Below are 26,725 nucleotides of genomic sequence, written 5' to 3' on the forward strand. Positions count from 1 at the left end.
ATGCACAAGCACCAACACCGTGTCGTCGTCGGGAACAATGAACCACGGCATAAATAGTTTACCCAACGGACCAAACGATAATCAATTTCAGATGGGTAATGACATTACCCACTGTGTAAGCAGCTCAACGAATACCAAGCAGCCAGGGGATAGAGATATCCGTGCAATGGCTATTTTTGAGAGTCAGCCTAAGTTCCATCACGTGGTACTAGCTGGCCGAGATGCAAACTTTCACAAAAATGGTGACATGCAGAGCACGGGAAACTTAATCCCTACAGTGAGGAGTGGATTGGCATGCGAAAAAGGAAACTGTGGAGGAGAAGTGCACTGTGGCTTATCAGAAGTGAATATTTTCAAAACAAATCAGACATGTGACCCACAGGAACATTTAACATTGGGTCTGGGATCTGCTACCTACACTCCCCTGCTATATACACCCTCTTAATATATACACCCCCTCTGCCCAAACAGAACCTCATATTTCGAGCCCAAAAGAGAGCAATCTGCAAGTCTATTCGTGAAAAAGGTTCTTAAAAAAACAAATCCACATGGTTTGTGCAGCTGATGCAAGCCCAATAACAAACAAGGTCATGGCTTTAAATATTTCAAGCCCAAACCAGTAACATCATGACAACTCAGATAATATTGGGACCATAATAAAAGATAGCAATGCACAACTAGATGGCATCTCAGTGCAAACAGCGAATGAGAAGGCAGAATCAGTAAACATTTAGAGGCAAGAGGTAGCAGGCTTATGGGACGTGGCAAAAGAAATGGGGGTCACTTATGGGTCAGTGCAAAGAAATTATGTGGAGAAATTAATGAAAATGGAGGAAAGAGATAAAAAAAAGGCAGAGAGATTGGGAAATAGGAGTATGCCATGAATATTATCACATACAATGTCAGAGGGTTAGGAAGGGGGGGTCAAATGGCCAGCAATTAGGAGAATGGTCAACAATCAACACATTGACATGCTATGTATCCAAGAGACAAAAAAGAAGGTAATTGATAAATTCATGTGTCAAGCTTTATGGGGGGATTCTGAGGTCAGTTGGGAGGCACAATCTGCATCACACTCAGCGAGTGGAATTCTATGCCTATGGAGTGAAAAATCATTCAAGTTAGAAAGGAAATTCATTGGATCTGGTTTCATAATGCTGGTAGGGAAGTGGCTTCAGGAGGCACAACAAATTCACATCATCAACATTTACTCTCCATGTGACATTCAGAACAAGAGAGTCTTATGGGATAGTGTTAAGCAGTTGAAAAACCAAACTCAAGAGGGACTATGGTGCATAGTGGGTGATTTCAATAACATCAGAACACCGTCAGAAAGATCTAGAATATGTCAAAGGGGGTCGGGAGAAAGCAACACCAGTGAATTCAATGACTGGATAGAAGAGCTGGAGGTTGTGGAAGTGCCATGGGTGGGAAAAAAATTTACATGGTTCAGACCGAATAGAGCTGCTAGAAACAAGTTGGATAGATTCTTGGTCTCTCCAGAATGGCTTGATAAATGGCCCGGAAGCACCCAACATACATTGGACAGAAACTTCTCAGATCATTGTCCAATCCTGCTTAGATCTAAATTTGTAGATTGAGGTCCTAAATCTTTTAGGATCCTTGACTACTGGCTATTGGACAGTTCTTTCAACAAATTAGTTCATGAGTGTTGGACTTCTAACTAGCAAACAGGGTGGGGAGGATATGTGCTTAAAGAAAAAATTAAAAGATTGAAAGAAAGGTTGAAGGTATGGAATAGAGAACACTACGGTGACACTTTTAAGAAATACAAAAAAATTGAGGGGGAATTAAACAAGTTGGAAGCTGATACAGATGATAGACACTTAGCTCCTCACAAAGTGGTGATCAGGAAGCAACTTTAAGAAGATTTGTGGGTAGCGGCCCAATCACATGAGTCTTTATTACGACAAAAGGCAAGATCTAGATGGATCAAAGAAGGTGATTGCAACTCATGATATTTCCATCTGATGATGAATGCGAGCCGAAGGAATAATTGTTTGAAAGGGGTGTTGTCTGATGGATCTTGGATTAAAGAACCGGCAAGGGTCAAAGAGGTAGTCAGATCATTTTTCTTGCATCGTTTTCAAGAATCTAATCATGATAGACCCCGGCTGGACGGTATATGCTTCCACACCATAGGCAGTTAGCAAAATGATATGCTAATGGAGCGGTTTCAGGAGGTCAAGGTGAAAAGTGTTGTATGGGAATACGGAAGTGAGAAAAGTCCAGGCCTATATGGGCTGAATTTCAAATTCATCAAGAGATTCTGGCATATACTCAAACCTGATTTCCTCAGGTTCTTGGATGAATTCTACATAAATGGAACTTTTCCTAGGGGCTGCAACACATCATTCATAGCTCTAATCCCTAAGATGGTGGATCCACAACTTCTAAATGATTATAGGCCTATCTCATTGATAGGGTGCATTTACAAGATAGTGGCAAAGCTGTTAGCCAACAAATTGAAGAAGGTCTTGCCATGCATCATAGATGAAAGACAATCTGCATTCATAGAAGGAAGGCATTTGCTACACAGTGCATTAATAGCAAATGAGGTAGTTGATAAAGCAAAGAGAGCACAAAAGCCATGCATGGTATTCAAAGTTGATTACGAGAAGGCATATGATTCAGTTTCATGGAATTTATTGCTTTACATGCTACAGAGGATGGGCTTCTGCTCCAAATGGATCAAATGGATTGAGGGATGCCTAAAATCTGCATCTATCTCGGTACTGGTGAACAGTAGTCCTTCGTCTGAGTTCATCCCACAAAGAGGACTTAGGCAAGGGGATCCACTAGCACCCCTTTTGTTTAACATTGTTGCTGAAGCTCTAAATGGGCTTGTGAGGGAAGCTATGGGGAAAAACCTATTTAGGGGATTCCAAGTGGGCTCAAACAAAGTGGAAATCAGCATCCTCCAATATGCAGATGACACTATATTCTTTGGAGAGGCATCCATGAGGAATGTAAAAACAATCAAAGCAATTTTGAGGATCTTCGAATTGGTATCAGACCTCAAAATTAACTTTGTAGAAAGCAGCTTTGGTGCTTTTGGTATGAAGGAACAATGGAAACTTGACGCAGCCAATTACCTTAATTGCAGCCTACTGTCTATTCCTTTTATCTATTTAGGCATACCTATTGGTGCAAATCCAAGAAGGCGACAGATGTGGGATCCTATCCTCAACAAGTGTGAGAGAAAGTTAGCGAAATGGAAGAAAAAACACCTTTCTTTTGGGGGGAGAGTAACTCTTATACAGTCAGTCTTAACATCCATTCCTATTTATTTCTTTTCTTTTTTCAGGGTTCCTAAAGGGGTGGTGGACAAGCTGGTGAGCTTACAGAGAAAATTCCTTTGGGGTGGTGATTCTGAGCATAACAAGATAGCATGGGTCAAATGGAACATAGTATGCCTTCCAAAGGAAGAAGGGGGACTGGGAATCAAAGATATAGACACTTTCAATCTTGCATTGCTCGCAAAATGGAAGTGGAATCTATTTCAGCACACAGGGCAACTATGGGTTAAGGTACTGGAATCCAAATATGGCAGACGGAGGAGCTTGAATGATGCACCTAGAGTCAACAACGAATCCATTTGGTGGAGGGATTTAAAAATAGTTTCTCATCATCCACAACATGGTGATGCAATATAGAAGAGCACATTATGGAGGGTAGGATGTGGGGACAGAATCAAGTTCTGGGAGGACAACTGGACTGGTGGAGAAGGAGCACTGTTGATAAAATATCCCAGACTATACCTTATCTCTTGTCAGCAAAACCAAACTATTCAACAGATGGGAAGTCACAAGGATATAGGGTGGGAATTAATGAGAGTTCATCTGGAGGAGATCACTTTTTGATAATGAGATAGACATGGCAATTTCATTCCTAAAAGACATTGAAGGCAAGCCAATTCAGCCACAAAGTAGTGATGAGTGGGTGTGGGGGGCAGATCCGAGCGGCCAATACTCGATTAAAAGTGCGTATCATATGATGAGGGGGAATACATCTGAGGGGACAATGCATGCAACTTATGTTGAACTATGGAAATTAAAGGTACCAAGTAAAATTACAGCTTTTGCATGGAGATTACTCAGAGATAGACTACCAACAAAAAGAAACCTGCAAACATGCTAAGTTGAGATAATTGATGGGCAATGCCCTTTCTGCAACTTCGCGGAGGAAGACGCAGACCATTTATTTTTCCATTGCAGAAAAATCATTCCCATGTGGTGGGAATGTATGTCTTAGGCGAAACTTGAGGGTGCTCTTCCGCAAAACCCAAAACAACATTTTCTACAACATATAAATGGAATGGTTAATGGAATAAGGATCAAGAGGTGGAGGTGCTGGTGGCTAGCTTTGACATAGTCCATATGGCACCATAGGAACAAAACAATATTCTCCAATGAAGCATTCAACGGCAACAAAGTCATGGATGATGCATCTTTCTTACTTTGGACATGGCTTACAAGTTTTGAGAAGGATTTTGACACAAACTATAATCACTGGTCGAGTAATCTTAGATCAGGGTTTCTTTATTAGTTGAGGATAGCACAGTAGATCAACAGTAGAAAACAGTTTCATTTATGTATCCAGACATTGGTTCCTATCAAGACTACATCAAGTATGATACTGGAACCATATGTTTGATGTCTTAATTTGTAATATTTGTACCTCTGGTACTCAGATTAATATACATATATTTTCGCTGATAAAAAAAATGGTCTGTCAAATCTGCCATATCAAATCTTACCTGGTATGCAGCAATGCAATCTGAATATGATGCATTGATCAAGAATGGTACTTGGACTCTAGTTGACTTACCTTCTCACAAAATGGCCATTGGCTGCAAGTGGGTCTTTGGACTAAAACAAAATCCATATGGATTTGTCAACAAATATAAGGCACGGCTGGTTGCAAAGGGTTTTCACCAAAGACTTGGGCATGACTATAATGAAACTTTTTCCCCAGTTATTAAGCCTACCACTGTAAGGATTCTTCTTACCCTTGCTATTTCAAATAACTAGACTCTCTAACAACTAGATGTCAACAATGCCTTCCTAAATGGTTTGCTGGAAGAGGAAGTTTACATGCAGCAACCATCTGGTTTTGAACAATGCAACAAACAACTGGCTTGCAAATTGAACAAGGCAATCTATGGGCTTAAACAAGCACCTATGGCCTAGTATGATAAACTTAAGCACACTCTACTGCTATTTCATTTCACCCCTAGCAAGTGTGATCCCCCTCTATTTTTTTACTCTAAGGTAGCTTTTTAGGCAACTTCACTTAGTGTTAATTAGTTTTAAGTTGAAATCTAACATGGTATCAAAGCCTATAGCCCATCTTAGTTCTTGCCTATTCTAGTAGGCTCGCTTGTATTGGTAGGCATCTGTGGAGGGGGGTGTTAGGAAGTCCCACAGATGCCTGCTAATGAACTCGAAGTGAAGTTGCCTAACAAATATATAAGCTGCACCCCAAGAACTGAGGCAGACGATGTGAGACTTCCTAACACCCCCCCTCCACATTGCCTGCCAATACAGGCGAGTCTACTAGAATAGGCAAAAACTAAGATGGGTTGTAGGCTCTGATACCAGGACTTCCTAACAACAACTTTCTAAATCTTCAAAATTTTCTGTCCAAGCATATTGTGATGTTGATTGGGCTTTGGACCTAGATGACAGGCAATCAACTTCAGGAGCATCAATCTTTTTGGGACCTAATCTAGTGTCCTGGTGGTCTAAAAAGTAGAAAGTTGTGGCTAGATCCAGTACAAAAGCAGAGTATAGAAGCCTGGCTCCTCCTTCTGTTGAAGTGGCTTGGATTCAGACCTTGTTGTTTGAATTACAAGTCAGACACACTGCACCAGTGGTCTTCTGTGATAACATGATCACAGTGGCTCTAGCTCACCACCCAGTTCTGCACTCCAGAACCAAACATATGGAGCTGGAGTTGTTTTTTGTTAGAGAAAAGGTTATGGAGAAGAGTCTTCAAGTAATTCATGTTCCTGCTATTGACCAATATGTTGACATCCTCACCAAATCTTTGTCTCCTTCCAACTTTACTATTTTCAAAGACAAGCTTAGAGTTGTTGACAAAACTTTGGTCAACCCCTCATGATCTTGCCCGGGGGTATTAGAGTAGATGACTAGAATTACTCCCTACTCTGTTGTTACTACAGTTAGTTATGTTAGTTGTGTTAGTTGACCTCAACTAATCTTAGGTTAGTTGACAGTTACTACTGTTTGTTGTAACAACTGTTTAGATCTAATATAAATACTAGAGATGTAACCGATTTCAGTTGAGTTAGTTAATATCAAAAACTCCATTTCAGAATTCTGAGATTTTTCTCTCCTTTCAATTCTGAAATCCTTTTAATAATCAACTAGGAATCCTAGCAGCAGTGTTGACATCAATAGATCCTTTGATTTAAGTGATTAAGGCTGACAAACAAGCAGCAGATAATTGATCTGACTATTTGCTTTCCACTATTGGGGTGATTGAAACACATATGCCTAACCTAATATTACTATTTTTGGTTTTTCTTTCCTTTGGTTAGTTTCACTTTTGAAGATAATCTATAATATAAATGAGATATTCCATGAAAAAGTATTGTTTGTAGGAAAACTGAGACAATTACAATACTCAAAATCTTTGTAGTAATTTATTATTATTCTATTCACAGCTAAAGCATTATTTATTAATTTTAACATCTTTGATGGTAATCCAAATTTATTTCTTTTCAATTATATGTATAGGTGGCTGCTATGTTGTTGACCATATTGAATGTTTCAGTATTCTGTTTCTATTTCATGTTTGAGATTATGCAACTGACATCCCTATCTTTCCATTTCTTTAATCTAGAATGAAGCAAAAAAAAATATATAAAAGGGTTACCCAATTACGATCAGATTCCACTCAGAAGAAGAATAGGAATCGTGGATTTTCTGGACTTTTTGACCGAAAAAAACAGTGTTATATATTATGAAAAGAAATTAGAGGACATTGAAGAGAATGTGAGATTGAAGCAGTCAGAGGCTTCATTGGCTGGAGAAGTATGTGGTAATCTTTCTGGTCTTTTTCCAAAAAGAAACAATTTAAAAGTAGTTTCAGTTTCGTTTTAACTATTTTCATTTTTCTTGTGTAAAGTACATCCTACTAATCTCTATTCTTGTTCAATATTCAAGGAGGCTCGAGCTGTTTTTGTGTTCTTTAAGTCTCGTTTTGGTGCTGCATCTGCTTTTCATTTACAGCTATCAGTCAATCCCACTCACTGGATTACTGAGCTAGCTCCAGAACCTCGCGATGTGTACTGGCCTTTCTTCTCTGAATCATTCACGCGAAGATGGATTTCTAAGTTGGTGGTTGTACTTGTGTGTACTACTTTCACTGTGGTGTTCCTTATACCTGTAGTAATTGTACAGGGGCTTACCAACCTTAATCAATTGGAAATTTTGTTTCCCTTCTTGACAAGTATAACTATGTAAGTTTACTTGGTTTATTTATTTATTTGTTCATGATAAACCCCCTCTATGTTTTGCTATCTTTCTTCTCTTATTTACCCTCTCCTCAGTCTTATTAGCCCTTGGTTGTGAATTTCTGCTAAAAGGGAACTTTCAGGGTTGCATGAGAATTAGGTCAAAGTGATTGTGTTTCTCAAAGTATTTACTTTCAATAATTGACAAGGCCACAAGTTGGTGACAGCAGATTTTACTTTGCCTCGATTGCATGTACAGTTCATTAGGAATATTAGTTAGGTTTCAGACAAGGTAAAGCCAAGAAAAAGTAAATTGATTTTAAAACATAAAGAAACTTGACATTCAAACTAAGTGGTTAGAACTCTAAACCATGATGCCATTAATTGGTTGAAAGAAAAATGTTTCAAGGATGTCTATGCTTAGGAGTATTGCAGTCAGATTGCTTGCATACTGCCTCTACACGGAACTTCAGTGACAAACCTTGTTTTTCAGTACATCTTGGTTGTAGACATTAAGTATGGGTTTTGCAATTGATAAAAGATGATAGTTACATGAAGATCAGTGTGGATGTTGTTGACAAATACTTTGCCAGATTTATTCTGATGAAATTTCTCGCTGCTAGGATGACAATCACAGCATTTTGTGTCGTGTAAAATATCCTGCATGTATTTCTGTTTTTTTCCTGTGTAGTCAAATATCTACTTGTAACTGCTACATCTTTATTTTTCTGGCATACAAACTTTTCTTTGAAATTTGATTTTTGATTTCTTAATGCAAGATCACTGAGCCTTTTGTGCATCTGCTTTCAGAAAATTTGTCAGTCAAATAGTTACAGGGTACCTTCCCAGTCTTATTCTTCAGTTGTTTCTGAAATTGGTGCCTCCTGCCATGGAGTTCCTTTCCTCCATTCAAGGATACATCTCACATAGTGATATAGAAATGAGTGCATCTAGAAAAGTGCTGTGGTTCACAGTATGGCATGTTTTTTTTGCAACTGTGCTTTCTGGCTCAATTCTATCTATGCTGAATGCCGTCCTTGATCCCAAGAGCATTCCTGGGAAGCTAGCAGTTGCAGTTCCAGCACAGGTTAGAAAATGTTCCTCTCCATTGTAAACTTTCCTAAAACATATTTTTGAGGGCTACAAAAAATCTGTTGCAAGATAGAAAATATTTTCCCCATTGTCAAGGACCATGCTTGAAATTTCTATTCAAATTATTTTTGTGGAGTGAGGACTATCAAAATAATGGTACAGCCTTGAACCACGTTTTATGTTAGTAAAATAATCTGATCTCAGCATATCTTTTGTGGTCAGGACACTCGTGGAAAGAATATCTTTTGAACATAACAAATTAACTCTAGAAGTCTTTCATGTTATTTAACTAAAAAGAAAATGATAATAATAAAATAACCTGCGGTATTGAAAGTCTTAATTTTTCAGAGCTGAAAACTCTGACATTGGTTATTCAAAAGATTAAAAAGGAGGCATATATAGGAGAGAACATGGCAACATGCCTGCCATGGATTTTCCATAATTTCGCCACTGAATCACCTAAACTATGGAAATACATAATAGGCGAGAGATTTCCTAATTTCTTTATTAAAAAGAGCTGACAAAACTAATCAATGAAATAGAATAAAACAAATGAAATAAAATCAGTAAACTACAATTATTTAAAAAATCAATCTGAAATGTCTCATTCAATCTCATAGCATTAGTTTAAGCATCAATATTTTTATAGCCTTATAGCCATCGAAGGTGGCAAGTGACTTTATAGTTTCTGAAGATTATGATGATGGTTACAGCTCAATGGTTTCTCAAAAAACTTTGCTTCCTTCCTGGTCTAGAGTAATTAGAAATCTGGTTAGTAAATATTGAGAAGTAGAAAAAGGGCAGTGGAGAAGATGAATTTTTCACTAAATTGAATATTTAGTAACTCAATTGAATAGGAAAATGGAAAACCCTTGGAAACCAGGGTAAGAAGCATGAACTCTAGTTCCAAGTAATAGCAAAATTTTTAAACCAAGACTTAAAGACAATAATCTGAATATTATTGTTATTCTATATTTACAAAGAGTGAATACAAGATTTATTTATATGCTGCAAGCAACCTAATTAAGGAAAGAAATACAATGGAATAGAATCTGTACATAATAAAATCTGTGTTAATTATGGAATGTATCACAACACTCCCCCTCAAGCTGGTGAATGCATATCTATCATTCACAGCTTGCAAATAAGGTCTTGAAGCTACTCCGTGGGAAGTCCCTTGGTTAACATATCTGTCAACTAAAGCTTTGAAGGGATGTATTCGGTGGCTATAAGACCACTGTCCAATTTCTCCTTAATGAAATGTCGATCTATGTCTATGTGCTTTATTCGATCATGTCGATCTGGATTGTGTGCAATGCTGATGGCGGACTTATTATCACAAACCAGTCCCACATGAGCTTCATATTTTATTTTGAGGTCATCAAGTATGGTCTTCATCCATAACAACTCACAAACCCCTTGAGCCATAGCTATGAATTCTGCTTCTGCACTTGATCTTGGAACCACATTTTGCTTCTTACTCCTCCATGTTACTAAATTTCCACCCAAGAACATGCAGTATCCTGTGGTGGATCTCCTATCAACAATTGATCCTGCATAGTTAGCATCAGTATATACTGTCATGGATAATTTTTTCTGTTTTTTACAAAACAATCCCTTTCTTGGAGAAGACTTCAAGTACTGAATGATCCTATTTACTGCCTGCAAATGTCTCTCTCTTGGGTCATGCATGAATTGACTAACCTCACTAACTACATAGGCTATGTGTGGGATAAGTAGATAAGTTTTCCCACAAGTCTCTGGTACTGTGTCTTCTCTACCTTAGGGCTTTCTTGATCATTTATAATCTTGTGATTTTGCTCTATGGATGTTCCTGTGGTTTTACAGCGCAACTTGTCAATTTCTTTGAGGAGATCAAGTATATATTTTCACTGAAAAATGAAGATATCCTGCCAAGAATATGCAACCTCTATCCCAAGGAAGTACATTAGCTTCCTGAGATCCTTCATCTCAAATTGGGCAGCCAATCTATCCCTCAAGGTCTGTTTTTCAAGCTCATGATCGCCTGTAATAATTATATCATCGACATAGACCAAGAGCAAAGTAAGTTTACCATCTTGGGAGTGTTTTATAAAAAGAGTATGGTCACCTTGGCTTTGCTTGTACCCCAAAGATATCATAGCTTGAGTGAACCTACTAAACCAAGCCTGAGGAGATTGCTTGAGACCATATAGGGTCTTCTTTAGTCTGCATACTTTATTTTTTCCATTAGTGGCACCATATCCAAGTGGAATCTCCATGTACACTTCTTCTTCCAAGCTTCCATATAAGAAGGCATTTTTAACATCAAATTGATGCATCTCTCAACCAAAGTGCGCTACTATGGAGATGATGATCCTAACTGTATTCATTTTTGCCACTAGAGCGAATGTCTCCTTATAATCGATCCCATAGGTTTGGGTGTATCCCTTTGCAACCAACCTCTCCTTATACCAGTCCAATGTGCCATCAGCCTGATATTTAACTATATATATCCACCTATAACCCACTGCCTTTTTGTCTTTCGGTGCCTCTACAATCTCCCAAGTCTCATTCCTTTCCAATGCACCCATTTCTTCATTCATGGCTCGAACCCAATTCTCATCCTTTAAGGCTTCTTGTACTGATGTAGGGATTCTGATAGAATCAATAGTTGAAATAAAACTCTGGTGCTGTAGAGAAAGATTTTTAGTAGACACAAATTGGGATATAGGATATTTGGCATAAGATCTTTTTCCTTTTCTTAAGGCAATTGGCAAATCATCTAGGTTAGATTCACAAGAGGCATCTAAGGTGTCCTCAAGAGTATGGGTTCTTACCTCCGGTTCGGATGATTGAAGTTGCTGTTGGACCAGGTCAGGTTTTTTCTTCTCTGGTACTGGTTCCCAAAGCGTTTGTCCTCCTTATGTTGAACTGGTGATGATGCTAGTTCAAGGTCTTTGTCATCCTCTGTAGGAGTGAAATCCTGTAACAAGGGAAAACATGACAACTCGGGAATCTCAGCTTCTAGACTATTCTCCCCCTGAAGCGAAGGACTAGTGAAGAAAGACTTTGTTTCATGAAAAGTGACATCTTTGGAAATATAGACACAACGACTTTGAGGGTGATAAGCTTTGTACCCTTTTTTGTTCAAGGCATAACCTATGAAAACACATTTGATAGCCCGAGGATCTAACTTTCCCCAATGGGGACCATGAACATGAACAAAGACAGAACATCCAAAGACATGACTCTGAAGATTGGTCATAATGGGAACAGACAGATAAAATGTGGTCATGAGTTGAGTAGGACTAACACCATTTAAAACACAAGAAGTTAACCTATTTATCAAGTAAGTAGCGGTTAGAACAACTTTCCCCAGTAAGATTTAGGAATAGACATTTGGAAGAGTAAAACTCTAGCAACCTCAAAGAGATGTCGATTTTTCCTTTCTGTAACCCAATTTTGTTGAGGGGTGTCCACACAAGTTAACTCATGAACAATACCATTATCTTTGAGGAAATTGGAAAGGTTTTTATTCACATACTCTCTCCCATTATTAGAACTCAATCTTTTAATCAAACTCCTAAGTGTAGTCATCAATAAAAGAAACAAATCACTTTGCACCAGAAATATTACTGATAGATGCAGGTCCCCACACATTCGAATGAACAAGATCAAAAGGTTTAGAACTTTTATTAGTACTAGGAAGAAAAGTTGTTCGATGGTATTTGTGGCGTCCCCAAAATAATGACTGGTTTAATAGTAATGATTTAATTAACAAAAACCATGGTAATTTTTTTTTTCTTCTTTTTCTTTTTCATTTCTTTCTCTTTTCACCAAAACAAGGTTTAGAAGGAAAATCCCCACTATAGAGTCCTGAATGGCCAGTTCACAACTCTATTCGGAGTCATTTCTTTCTTACCGCTCATAATCTCTAAACTATTTTGCTTTTTCAAAAAGGAAGAATGTACCAGCCATTACTTTAAGTCGTCACGTGAAAATAAAAGAATAAAATACGGTCGATAAACTCTTTTACAAATAAAGTTGCTAATGCTTTCTTTTCAAATAACAAGATCGATCATAAATGCATTCATCATTTAAAGCTGTCCAAAATATAGGAGTTTTACAAAATATATAGTCATCCAGAGCAAAGGTGTCCATAGTGGTGGCTTCAGCCACATGTATACAATCATCAAATTCCTATACATCAGGTCTACCCATACAAGAACAAAAGAGTAAACCTAACAGTCAGTCCTAGATACACCCACCCTCAAAAATATACAAAACTAATCCAAGGAGCTGTCCACTCCACCGTGCGCTGAAGCGTCCGTGCAGGTTCATCTGGATGCACCAAAGAAGTAGCCGTGAATCGAATGGTGCCCCGAAATTGGCACCTCGTGTTGCCTTCGAGGGTCTCCCAAGCTCCCTCTAGGCACTCCATCTCTACTCGTTCACGGATTAGCTGCGCAGCCATCACGATCTACAAGAAAGAAAAGAAAGGGGTAGACTCTTTCACAAGAATCTAACTGTGCCGCCGCACAATACGTTTCATAACCACTACATGCAATTAAAAGGAGTATCTTAAGGCTTTTCATCTCTGGTAATCGATTACACAGCCTTGGTAATCGATTACCAGAGGCTAAACTTGACTTACACAGCCTCAGGACATGAAATATGCAAAAATGCACTGTGTAATCGATTACACATACCTGGTAATCGATTACCAGTGACCCATCCCTTTGTGTAATCGATTACACAGGCTGGTAATCGATTACCAGAGGCCTCCACAATGCTCCAGTCCCCTTTCCAAGCCTGGTAATCGATTACACTCCCTTGGTAATCGATTACCAGAAGCCCTCATGGCTTCCTGACCTCGTTTTCAAGCCTGGTAATCGATTACACCCCGTGGTAATCGATTACCAGAGACCATCTTAGCCTCCTGTCTTCATTTTTAAGCCTTGTAATCGATTACCCACCCTTGGTAATCGATTACCAGAGACCATATCTCACATATCAATCAAGTTTCACAGCTGGCCAGCCACCACAAGCCTCCTTGCTTTGTGGTCTTTGTTCCTTTTATCTGTTGACTGCCAGGAGCTCGCCTGTTTAGGTACATCACAGGTTCTCACTGACCGACTATGCCCGGGTTGGGTCGGGATTGGTCAAGCTTGGTTTTGGGCAATAGCACCCCACCTGACATCCCCAAGGTCTCCTGACCCCCGCGACATATCTCCAGGTACCACTCTGTGGTCAACAATAAAAGCAGGAAGTTTCACCCTTCAACACTTCCTCATCTCAAGCTTGTAGGATTATGGGGTACCCATCACATGTGGTACTAGGTGGCGGTCGGGCGATGGTGCACAACAAGTTTTCCACATCCACAATGCGCGCATAAACCCACCATCCCCTGTTGCCCACCTCCAACTGAGCTCACGTACTCCCACGTAGCCCATACCCTCGTTTCTCTCAACACTGGGTCCCCATCAATCCTCCCAAGCTTCCACAACATCCAAGCAACACAACATTCAAACAGCACAAGCTATCACAGCCAAGCAAAACAGAGCAAAGGCAGAAAACTCTGCTCAACACACCAACCAAAATCACAGCTTTTCTCACTTAAAGACCCCAGTAATAATTCCTTCGATCCAATTCACTAACCGTTGGATCGACTCCAAAATTTTACTGGAAGTCTACAGTGCATAAGCCTACATTGTGACCGTTGGGATCTACTAGAAAACATCCAGAACTCATTCTGCACTACTCTTTCCACAGCCAACCACACACAAGCATTTTTCTGCACAAGCCAAAATCCTGTTGCACCTATTTGACAGCAAAATTCTGCATAAGTGCAGATTTCGAAAATCACACTTTCCCTCATCCAATCTTGCCCAAATCAAGTCCTACAAGTCCCAAATCATGTATCAATCATGTCTAAACCAAAGTCAAGCTTTTAAAGCACAGCAACACAGAATCGAGGTGTCCAACACCCCTCCATTCAATGGGTTATCTAGGTTTGAAAAGTGAAATTTAGAATGAGGTAAATTTGAAGCAAACTCTCACCTCACACCAGTCCATAACATCTATTTAGACTTGTTCAAACTGGATTTACACCTAAAATCTCACCGAATCAAAATTTGACTCTTCAACACCCAAATTTGCCCTAGAAATGGCTCTTTGTTCACTTTGGTCATTTGTTTTTCTCTCTAGCACAGTCCAAGCTTTCTCCCAAGTCCTAAATGACATTTCAAGCTAGTATTAACTCACTTTAACCTCCATTTACCACAGAATTCAGACTTAGCCTTCCAACTCTCAAAGCCTCACTCTTTTTCCACTCATAACATCACATTCTCACTTTCTAACCCTAGGTTAGTTCTACCCTTCATCTCTAACAATTTTCCATCAGCAATTTCAGCATATAAACATCACAAACCTCATCACAAAAACCCTAAAACAGAATGGGTATGTTTAACTCATTCAAACATGGCAATTTCAACAAGTTTTCAGCAAATGTCTTCACAAATAATCATCACACAGCAGAAACCTAGCAAGACTACCCATCATATCTCCCCAAACCCCATACCCACGAAAATCAAAGGAGAAAGAAGTCCACCCAAACCTGAAATTTCGAAGTCCCACTCGTAGCCTTGCACTTCACGACCCCGAAAATGCCCTCCTTTCGCGATTTGGGGCAGAAATGATGGCCAAAGGTTGAAGCTTTGTTTGGAGCTTCAATGGAGAATGAGGGAGAAGAAAATGGCAACGTGAGGGAGAGAGAGAGCTGTCTGAAAAAGTGTGGGGGCTGAGTGAAGAGAGAGAAAAGCTTTTTAGGTTTTAAAAAAAAAAGGTTTTCTCTTTTTCTATTATTTTATTTAAGCAACGCCACATGTCTCCATTTGAGTGGAGCAAAAAGGGCCCACTTTCCCTTTTGACTGTGACCCATACTCAGCCACAAAAGTGGGGAAAATCTGACCTTTGAAACGCTAAAATCCTGCCTCGGTTTGCGTGCCATTTCTCTGGTTCCAATTCCTCGCGTTTCTCTGCGTCCGTCGGGGCCAGTTTTCGAAAGCAAGCAATATATATATCAAAACGCTCAGAATAAAACCCCGAGCGTGGTTCAGAGATTGGTTTCGTTAAATTTTAAGTTACACGCAAAACGATGATTTTTAAACTAATTAATTAAGAATTAACCCATAACCTCCCAGTTATGGATTTCTCTTCCTTAATTAGTCTAACCCGCGTGTCTTGCCCCCGCTATTCCTACTTCTACCAAGAACATATATGCATATACACTGAATAATACTTATATATATATATATAATCATTCAAAATACATCGTTTCCAAAAATTCCAGGTAGAAATTTCCAGGATGTTACAGTATTTAGCAAACTCACAAACATCACAATGAAAAGACTCGACTAACATTTTTGTAAACAAAAAAAGGAAATATAGACTTAAGGACACTAAACAGAGGATGACCCAGACGCCTGTGCTGAAACCATATGTGGGAGGATGACCAAGGTTCTGAAATTGTATGATGATTGGAAGTGAGAGCCTTTTATTTGATACACTCTTTATTGTCATCATGTTGTAAGTAGTATAACCCGCCTTGCTCTTTAGCAATTCCAATCGTCCTCCCCGTGACAAGATCCTGAAAAACACAATGGTAGTGAAAAAATGTCACATCACAGTTTAAGTCCTTGGTGATTTTATGAATAGACAAGAGATTATTAGATACTTTGGGAACATGGAGCACATTGCTCAAATGAAGGGAAGATTGAAGTTGAATGTTACCGCAACCAGTAACAGGGGTATGTGAACCATTAGCAACCGTGATGTGTTGGTTACCAGTTAAAATGGTGTAGGATGAAAAATAAGAAGAGTGAGGTGTCATATGATCAGTTGTGACACTCTCTACCCCGATATACATATTTATATAATAAAATACATGAAAATATAAAATTACGTAAAATGAGATTTTATTTTCTAAGCATAAAAGAGTTCATATGGGTAAAAAGTTCACATTCATTTCACTGTTACCAAATAAAACTTAACAGAAACATTTTCGGCTCAAAATAAGGTCGTTCAAGTTTAGAAAAAAACTCAAGTTAAGCAGCAGAATAAAATAAAGTAAAATAACATGTTCGGAGCATCATGCAATTAAAATAGAAACTTATGTCCCAATGTCACACCCTATTAGAGTATAGTGTCCTGATGTCCTCCAGCACAAGATTCCTTAAAACAATCTACCTAGTCATTTGCTCCCACGAATACAAAGTTCAAGATTATCACAGGATCCAAACACAAACAACACATGGGGTGGGGAGTGAGTTATCACATTCCTAACTAATAGAGAGAAACGGGACAACATGCAGATATACATATCATATAAATGAAATACAACTTACTTTAACGCGGTTCATCTCATTCCATCACTTATCGCGTAACATCACATCTCAACACTACATGTCTCACACATTTTCACATCATTCACATACTCAAGGATCAAAACACAATATCACTCAACCAATCAATATCGATCAATACACAAGCGTTATGCAACAATATACTAAGACTCAATCCTATATGCAATGTGGTACCATGTCAGTGAAAAACCTCGCCGGGCGCCTAGGAGTACATGATAAGACAGACCACACATTGGTAAGTTAAGTCACTCTCATTAGGTATAATCATAGGGAGACTAGTAAGGGTCACTCTGTTTTGCGAGAACACTCCAACCATATGGGATCAACACAAGCTTCAAGGAACATTCAAACTGAGTGTATTTACCCCCAAGGCCTATACTCAGAAGAGCCCGTCAGGGTCTCTCCCACCTGATTCAGGTCCAACCCAGAAAAAATTTTAGCATGAAAACTCTATCTATGAACAATACAAAATACACGACTCCTTAATTATTCTCAAAATAATTTTAACTCGCCGCGCCTCAAAGTTATTAAACTCTTCGGATTCCCATAGTGGATCCCTTCACAGTACTCGTCGCGCATTAACTCGTTTCCCTTAAAGGGTTTTACAATCATGTGATTATATGATTCATAGATCACAACTCAATGCACACAACATCTCATGTGATCTCACAATTTAACACATACTCAACTTGTCACTTACACATAGTTCATCACACTTCCATAATCCCAAGACAACACGTTATCACGCCTCATGCATTATATACATGTCACACAATAATAATATTAGTGTGTTATGTTCATATGATTAAACCCCTCAAACAATTCCACATAATCATATCAAAATCAAAAGAATCAAAATCATAAGTAAAAAACATGAAAACACAAAGAGCACTCATTTTTATCAAGCAATTCACATCAGGCATCAATTGGCCCATGAAACACAACAATCTCGTAATTATAATCATAAAAGAAGAATCACAATATAGTGACATCTCAAAATAAATCCTAATTTGATCCTCTAAGGATCTTTACACATGTTCATTTTAACCTCAATTGCGATAAACTTATCTCTTACCTCTAAGCAGGCTAACGTATGTATTTCGACAATGATAATGACATCTCTAGTGGTTCCCTAAGATTCCTCAAGTTTCTCCTCTGGTTGATCTGCTAGAATTTCCAAGCGTTAGATAGAAGGAGAAGGGATTAGAGCCTTCATTTCACTATTTCCGTGAGAGGGATATTTCTATCACCACAAATATTATTTCCCAAATCCCAACGGTAGGGTTGTGGGAAAATGAGTTCCGAACCTTGGATTCCAATTTCACAATAATCCAACGGTTAATGAGTTTGAGATCATAATTTTACTGGGACAAGTTTGAGTGTTTGCGGGAAAAAGAAAGGGTTTTGGGAAAGAAAGAACGGAAAACGAATTTGAGAATAATAGAGTGTAGAGAGACGTATCATAAATGTAAAACTGATATAATATGTCTCTATTTATAGCTAGGGTATTCTCAGCTTATTATTTACTCTATTTTTCTTATTGTATAAAAATGAATTCTATTTTACTTTCTATCAAATGAATGAATAAAATATCATTTATATTTTCTAAGAACATATATTTATTTTATTTACCTTAAAACTATTATTTAATAAAACTATTTCTCCTTATTTATTTAATTATAAAAATCTCATTATTTTTCTAAAACTCTATTTATTTTTAAATAAAATCTTTTTTAATTTATTTTACAAAAACTAGAATGTTACATTAGTAGCACCAAAGTCTATGATCCAGATATTTTCAGTACCAGAAGCATTAAAGGATAGGATGCTAGAACTCTTACCAGTCATGATTAGGGAACAAGAGCTATATGTCTTACTAAGAGAGTCCATAAGGGCTCGTAAACGTTCCAATTCTGCTTTGTTGAGAATTGGGATCTCCTTTTCAACCTGTGGGATAGGTGTGTTTTCTATACCTTCGGAAGCAGACATTGCTTGATTAGCATTCCTTTGTGTGGCACCTTTGAATCCTCCAATGCGCTCAAGTACCTTCTCCTTTCCATGAAGTCTAAATCATGTCTCCTTAGTATGACCTGGCTTCCTACAATAGCTACACCATCAATCATCACGGTTAGCCTTTGTGAGAGGCTTCCCAAATGAAGAGGATGAGCCTTTTGTGGGACCCTTGCTAGTAGCTAAGGCTAAACCAACAACAGAACTGCCCCCTTCCAATATTACTAACCTCCGAGTTTCTTCTCCTCGTACAATGTAGAACACCTCTAAGAGAGAAGGAAGTTTTTCTTTGCCCAAAATCTGAACCTGAATCAGATCAAACTCAGAGTTCAGTCCAAAAAGAAATTTAAAAATTCTCATCCTTTCAATGAACTGTGTCAATGTGACAGAATCAGCTGTGGACATCATTTTCAAATCCTGATATTGATCCAACTCAATACAACTTGAAAGATAAAGATAATAATCTGAATATTATTATTATTCTATATTTACAAAGAGTGAATACGAAACTTATTTATAAGCTGCCAATGACCTAATTAAGAAAAGAAATATAATGGAACAAAATCTATACAAATTAAATTTGTACTAATTACAAAATAAAATGTGTTAAGTATGAAATGTATCACAACACCAAGTTTGTAGATTACCGCAGTCCTGAATCTTCAAATCACAAATTAATGAAATTATAATTGATAAACTGATAACTTTCATAATTTTTAATTTCTACCTATTGTCTGTTCCAGGTATTATTAAAAAAAATATGATGTGCAACAAAACACTAAGACTTACATAGTAAATAACATGATAAGACTCCTAAAACTAAATGAATTCTAATTTTCTAACAATATCCATAGATTTTTTTATAGAAGAGAAAATTTATTTTAGAGAAAAGATGGGAAGTGCAACTAGGTGGAGCACAAGAGTAATGTACAATGCTGAGTTGCTGACCAAGTCAAATATTTGGCTATCTGTATGTAATTTGTTTCATCTGTGAGGCTATATATTACATCAAAATCATGACGAATACAAGTTTTTATCTTTTCACCAAACCTTCATAAAGAGATCCTCCAAAACAAGAAGGCTACACACATGCACATGTGCGCACACAAAGGAAAACAGGAGAAAAATCTAATAATATAATATAGTAACATTGCTCAGTTTCTGCATATCTTAGTACTTTAATTGAAGCCACCATAGCAGAAGGCCAAAGAGAAGCTAGGTAGTTACATCCAAGAACAAATACATGGACATTTTACTCTCACCACACACTTAAAAAGATTGCAAAACTGCCCATAAAATTTACTCCTTTAACTGAACCATCAAAACTGCTCTCAACCTAGTAGCCACAACACAATACGAAAATAAGCGGTATATTGTGTTTGAGCTAGATCTAGACTTAGCACAATAATATGCGTATCGGAGATAAGACAGCTGAGACATATATGAATCTGCAACAAGTCAGATAGTTTACGATTTTTGGAGTTCTAAATGAGTTTGCCAGGATGGTTTGGATTTTGATTGCAAACTGAAAGAAACATTTGCAAGAAAACTCTCCTGAAGAGTCAGTCAAGTGGAATCAAGTAAGACCAACACAGCTTGTAATTAACTAGTTTTTTTATCATTCAAATTACTATGAAAAGAAAGTCCCATTTTAAAGAATGACCCTCAATAGAATACAAATAAATGAGCATCTACCAAAGAAAAATACATTAACAAATGTCCTCCCAAAACAGAATAAGAAAAAAATTGTTTATTCTATCTATCACTTTGATCATGTCATATGATCACAATTCACGTCTAAAATCTACATAACAATTTGTAGATATAAAATTTTTAATTTCTATCTTTCTGATGTCATTAATTTTGGTTTGATTGTAGGCATCATTTTTTATTACCTATGTTGTCACGCAAGGATGGACAAGTGTTTCATCAGAACTCTTCCGTGTAATTCCTTTTATTTTCAGTTGGATAACGAGGCCTTTCACTAGTCAAGACGATGAATTTGAAGTTCCATCTACTCCATACCACAAGGATATTCCAAGGGTCCTTTTCTTTGGACTTCTTGGTATTACATATTTCTTCCTAGCTCCATTAATTTTGCCGTTCCTATTGGCCTACTTTTGTCTTGCTTACATCATTTTTCGAAACCAGGTCAGCATTTTTTTGGATGTTATTTGATATCTGCTAGAAGACTCTTATATTTGCTAAGCTTATTTTATGCCTCGGATGAGCTTCTAAATAAAAACAAGGGAGAATTTCATTATTGGAAATCCAGACAAAATATTTAAAATACAGTACATGTTCAAGAACCATATCTAAGTTTCCACCTATTAGCTTAAGCTTTGGATTGAATTATGTCTTATTGTGGTATCAAAACTTCAAAAATAAGTTCTATCCTTTTTGCACCCATTCTTTATAAAGTAAATAAATTTAAGCACCAAGTAAAATGGGAACATTAATCATTCTTCAAGTCCAAAAGGCTCTTAAGTGAGGAGATGTCTTGGAGATTTTTATTGATATCTGTCTACACCTAAGAGTAAATCCTGATGTTGGTTAACTTTTTCCATAATTGAAAATTTGATCACCAGGACTTTTGAACTTGGGAAGGTCAATGTAGCTGAGGAATATTTTTAGTCCAGAGCATCTGCAAGTGCTTTATCCATGCTTTCCAAAGATAGCAGGACACTATTTACTGAAATTATATCATGACTCCGATCTAAATAGGATAGGCAAAGCCAAATTCTAAAATGTAACAAAGTTCGGAAATAAAAACATTAATTGAAGAGGGGAAGCCTAAACATGTTCCATTTTAATGTATTGTGTGACGCCCTCTATCCTTAAAAAATTTTAAAACACATTTAAATACAAGTCTTTCAAAGAATAAAAGACTCACATTCACTTTTCTAACATCATAATAAAATTTGTCCAAATAAATAATAAATTATCTCGACTCAAAGCAAGGTCCACCAAGACTTAATGCAATTAATATAGAAACCTATACCCTAATGTCACATCCTATCAGAGCATTGTGTTGTCATGTCCTCTAGCATGAAGTTCTTCATAGTCATTCACCTATTCATTTGCTCTCACAAACACAAGATTCGAGATCATCACAGGATCCAAACACAAATATCACACAAGAAGTGAGTTATCACATTCCTAACTACTAGAGAGAACAAGACAACATATAGGTATGAATATCATATTAACAAAATACAACTTATTTAAGCATAGTTCACATTATTTTACCACTTTGCCGTACAACATCACATCACAACACCACACGTCTCATTCGTTTTCACAATATTCACGTTCTCAATGATCAAAACACAATAACACTAAATTAATTCATATCAATCAATACATAAACGTTATGCAACATATACACTAAGACTCAATCCTATATACAATGTGGTAACATGTCAGTGAAAAATCTCGTCGGGCGCCTAGGAGTACATGACAAGAAAATCACACACTAGCAAGTCAAGTCACTCTCACTAGGTAAGATCATAGGGAGACCAGTCAGGGTCACGGTGTTTTACAAGAATACTCCAACCATATGGGATCAACATAGGCTTAAAGGAACACTCAAACCGGGTGACCCCCAAAGCCTACACTCTGAAGAGTCTGTCATGGCCTCTCTCTCCTGATTCAGGTCCAACCCAAAAAATATTTTAGCACACAAACTCTATCTATGAATTGTACAAAACACACGACTCTTCAATTGTTCTCAAAATAGTTTATCTTGACACCCTTAAAGGGTCTTAGCATTAACCCGTCGCCCTTAAAGGGACTTAACATTAACTCATCGCCCTTAAAGAGTCTTATAGTCGTGCGATTGTACAATTCATAGTTCACAACTCAATGCACACAACATCTCAATGCACATATATATCTCAATCACATGCATACTGAATTTATCAAATACACTCGATCTCAATCACAATGGTATAATCTCAATTTAACATGTTATCACACCCCATGATTCATATATATTTTACCTATGAACTATGCAATATACACGATTACTCAATTGTTTTCAAAATCATTTTAACTTGTCGCCCTTAAAGGGTCTTACAATTGTGTGATTGCACAATTCATAGCTCACAACTCAATACACACATCTCATCTCAATACACATGTATTTCATCAATCATCACATGTTCAATTTATCACATACTCACAATTTGAATCATCATTTCATAATCTCAACATAACAATTTATACAAAAGATTTATCACAATATGGGGAGTAAAACCCCCCAAATAGTTTCTCACAATTATATCAAAATCAATTAATCAAAATCATGGGTCAAAACACAAAAACATCAAGAACACTCAAGTTTATCAAGCAATTCTCATCAGAACATCAATTGGTATGTAGAACACAACAATATTGTATTTATGATCATAAAGGAAAAATTGTAATTCAATAAACATCCCAAAATAAACCTCAATTTAATCCTCAAGGATCCCTACACATGTTCATTCTAACTACAATTGCGATAAACTCATCTCTTACCTCTAAGCAGGCTCACGTGTGTATTCCAACGGTGATAGCGGCATCTCTAGCAATTTCCTGTGATTTCTCAAACTTTTCCTTTGATTGCTCTGATAGAGTTTCCAAACGTCAAAGAGAAGGAGAAGAGATTGAAGCCTCCATTTGTACTGTATTCGTGAGATTTCATTTTCTCTCTTCGTGAATATTATCTCACAAATCCCAACGGTGAAGGTGTGCGAAATTGAATCATGAACTACATATCAAAATTTCACGACAACCAACGGTTAATGAGTTCGGGATCGTAGTTTTACTGAGATGATTTGTGGGTTTTTGTGGGAAAAGAAAAAGCTACGATGCGAAGTGTATTTCTCTCAACTCCAACATGATTTCAAAATTCCCAACGGTGAGAATGCTCGGAATTGGGTTACGAACCTGGTGCTTAAATTTCATGACGATCCAACGGTGAATGAGTTGAAATTGTCGTTTTTCTAAGACAGATTCAGTGGTCTGCGGGAAAAAGAAAAGATTTTGAAAGAAGAAGGGGAAAAAACGAAAATGAGGGAAGGGAAGGCATCGTCCGTGTGAAAACTGACCTAACACGTCTCTACTTATACCTAGGGTATTTACAACTTATTATTTACTCTATTTATTTATTTTTATTATTTTATAAAAATAAACTATATTTTATTGCATATCAAATAAATAAATAAAATACCCTCTTTATTTTCTCTAAAATCATTATTTTGATTAATAAAGTTATTTCTCCTTATTTATTTAATTATAAAAATCTTATCATTTTATAAAACTCTATTTATTTATAAATAATAATCCTTTTTAATTTAGCCAGCGAAAAATGAGTCAGTGATTCACTCTGGATGGAATTAAAGGCATTTATCATGAAATCAGGGTTATATTTAGTTGTTATGTAATAAAAAGGATAACCTTGAAACTAGAGTATTTGGCACTCACATAAAGGTAACTTTTACTGGTAAGTCTCATGCTTTGCCAATCATTGTATATATGGTGTGGTATTGATTATCAAGTTTAAAATTATTACTAAAGATGCATACTTGATATAGTTGTGGGATGACATGAGATACAAAACATAAATTTCACGTGGAAACAGAATGGACTCAACTGAAAATAAATGAGAGATGTTCAAGATGGTTTGGAATTTGGTTTCAGGAGCTGCCTGTGGTTGTGGTTGACTTATGTGGAGCATAAGTAGTAATATAACCTTGACTTGATTACTTGCTAGAAGTTTCAATTGTAATGAAGTACCATATCGCCAGTTTTATACCGTTGGGAAAATCAATCCAAATTTTCATATTAATTAAAGTGAGTGGAAATTTAGGAGGTGAAATGAAAGAGCTAGAGGAATATATCTTGACTTTTGGTGAATTCCACTATCATAATAAGAGGGTGGGTGGAGAGGTACAACAATTAAGGTCCACTAAGTCACATTCAAGAATGGTTATAAACGGGGGGGGGGGGAGGAGTCCTTGTGACGAGAGAAGATACTACCCAAGTGAGAGAAGAGGGTTTTCTCAAATTTATGCAAAAAACTTAATGAGAGGTTTTTCTCAAGTTCTAGAAAACTTTTAATGCAGATAGTTTTCTCAAGTTTGTTCAAAAGACTTGTAATGAGAGTTTTTATCAAGTTTGTCCAAGGAACTTGTAAATAGGAGGGTTTTCTCAAGTTTGTCCTGAAAGAAGATACTACCCAAGTGAGAGAAGAGGGTTTTCTCAAATTTATGCAAAAAACTTAATGAGAGGTTTTTCTCAAGTTCTAGAAAACTTTTAATGCAGATAGTTTTCTCAAGTTTGTTCAAAAGACTTGTAATGAGAGTTTTTATCAAGTTTGTCCAAGAAACTTGTAAATAGGAGGGTTTTCTCAAGTTTGTCCTGAAAACTTGTAATTTTATGAGATTTTTGTTGAGATGTTCTGTGAACGTATGCAAGAGATACTGAACTACATTTGATGTGTCTTTCGATATTTCTATTATTGGTGTTGTTTGTGTCACATATCTTTGATTCTCATTGTTATGCGTGCAAGGGGTTTTCCCCCCAACATATTCAAGGATTTTTTTTCTTTTGGTTCTAACAATGTTATTGAATTGTGACACTTAAAAAAACATTTTTGATATAACTTACACTGATGTTCTGCCAATGTATTATGCAGTTTATAAATGTATATGCACCAAAGTACGATACAGCTGGGAAATTTTGGCCTATTATACACAATTCAATGATATTTTCTCTGGTACTCATGCACATCATTGCGGTGGGAATCTTTGCTTTGAAAAAGCTTTCTCTAGCATCCACTTTGACGATGCCCCTACCAGTCCTCACGCTTCTCTTTAACGAGTACTGCCGAAAACGATTCCTGCCCATATTTGCTGCATATTCTGCAGAGGTACATTTCAAATCCTGAAAATGACTATAACATGAATGTTCTAATGTTTTTTCCAATATCCAACCCCTAACATTACTGAAAGAATAAAGGGTTGTTGCATGTCGCATTCAATCTGTCAGGTCTGATTTTGACTTGTGTTGTGTTTCCAGAGTTTGATAAAGAAGGATAGGCAAGATCAAAATGATGCTACAATGACACAGTTTTATGAGAATTTGGTAAATGCTTATAAAGACCCTGCATTGCTTCCAATTCAACATTCGCCATACAATAATGACAGTATTCGCAGTCCCCTTATATCTCAGGCTTAATGCTAAGGCACAATAATATTCAATACTAGACCAATTGTGTTGGTTCTTTTGCCTTGGTTCTTAAACAACTTTCCTCCTTATTTGTGTATATTTGTTCTCAAGATAATATGTCACAGCCAAAGAGGATGCTTATTGCTTAATTGCCACATTTAGATAAAGGTTTTTCTTAATTAGTGATGTTTGATTTAAAAACGATTGATGGACAGTATAAAATAAAGAATGATGGACTTCCAAAAACTTATAACTCACTAAATTTCATACAACTTTTTTGTCTACTGTGTAACAAAAGTATAAATATAATATTATTCTTATTTTTTTACTTTCAATTATCCCACATCTTTTTTTTTTTCATATGCACCTCCTTCTTTAAACTTCTCTCTCCAAATGTTGTATTTGCCGTTGTCATCAATGAGATCCAAGTAAGTGATAAATTTTTATTTTCCTGCGACAACGTGATTAATCTGCTAGCACAATGTTATTGCTTCTTAAC

At 37.0% G+C, this 26,725-nt stretch overlaps 1 protein-coding gene across 1 annotated transcript; it reads left to right on the forward strand.

Annotated features, from left to right (window-relative positions):
• Positions 1–4,793: 4,793 nt before the first annotated feature.
• On the forward strand, positions 4,794–26,405 carry LOC114413329 (CSC1-like protein At1g69450). Its single transcript, XM_028378055.1, has 7 exons — positions 4,794–5,015; positions 5,779–6,132; positions 7,215–7,510; positions 8,315–8,591; positions 20,890–21,162; positions 25,694–25,927; positions 26,077–26,405. Exons 1-7 carry the CDS (start codon positions 4,794–4,796, stop codon positions 26,233–26,235), a joined length of 1,815 nt encoding a protein of 604 aa, XP_028233856.1. The 3' UTR covers positions 26,236–26,405.
• Positions 26,406–26,725: the final 320 nt, after the last annotated feature.

The sequence above is a fragment of the Glycine soja genome, chromosome 1 (genome assembly GCF_004193775.1).
Source record: "Glycine soja cultivar W05 chromosome 1, ASM419377v2, whole genome shotgun sequence".
Taxonomy (NCBI): domain Eukaryota; kingdom Viridiplantae; phylum Streptophyta; class Magnoliopsida; order Fabales; family Fabaceae; genus Glycine; species Glycine soja.

Coding starts and splice junctions, on each gene's coding strand:
- LOC114413329 (XM_028378055.1), top strand. CDS start 4,794: ATGCAATCTGAATATGATGCATTGATCAAGAATGGTACTTGGACTCTA. Junction 21,163..25,693: donor ACATCATTTTTCGAAACCAG/GTCAGCATTTTT, acceptor TGTATTATGCAG/TTTATAAATGTATATGCACC. Junction 25,928..26,076: donor TTGCTGCATATTCTGCAGAG/GTACATTTCAAA, acceptor TTGTGTTTCCAG/AGTTTGATAAAGAAGGATAG.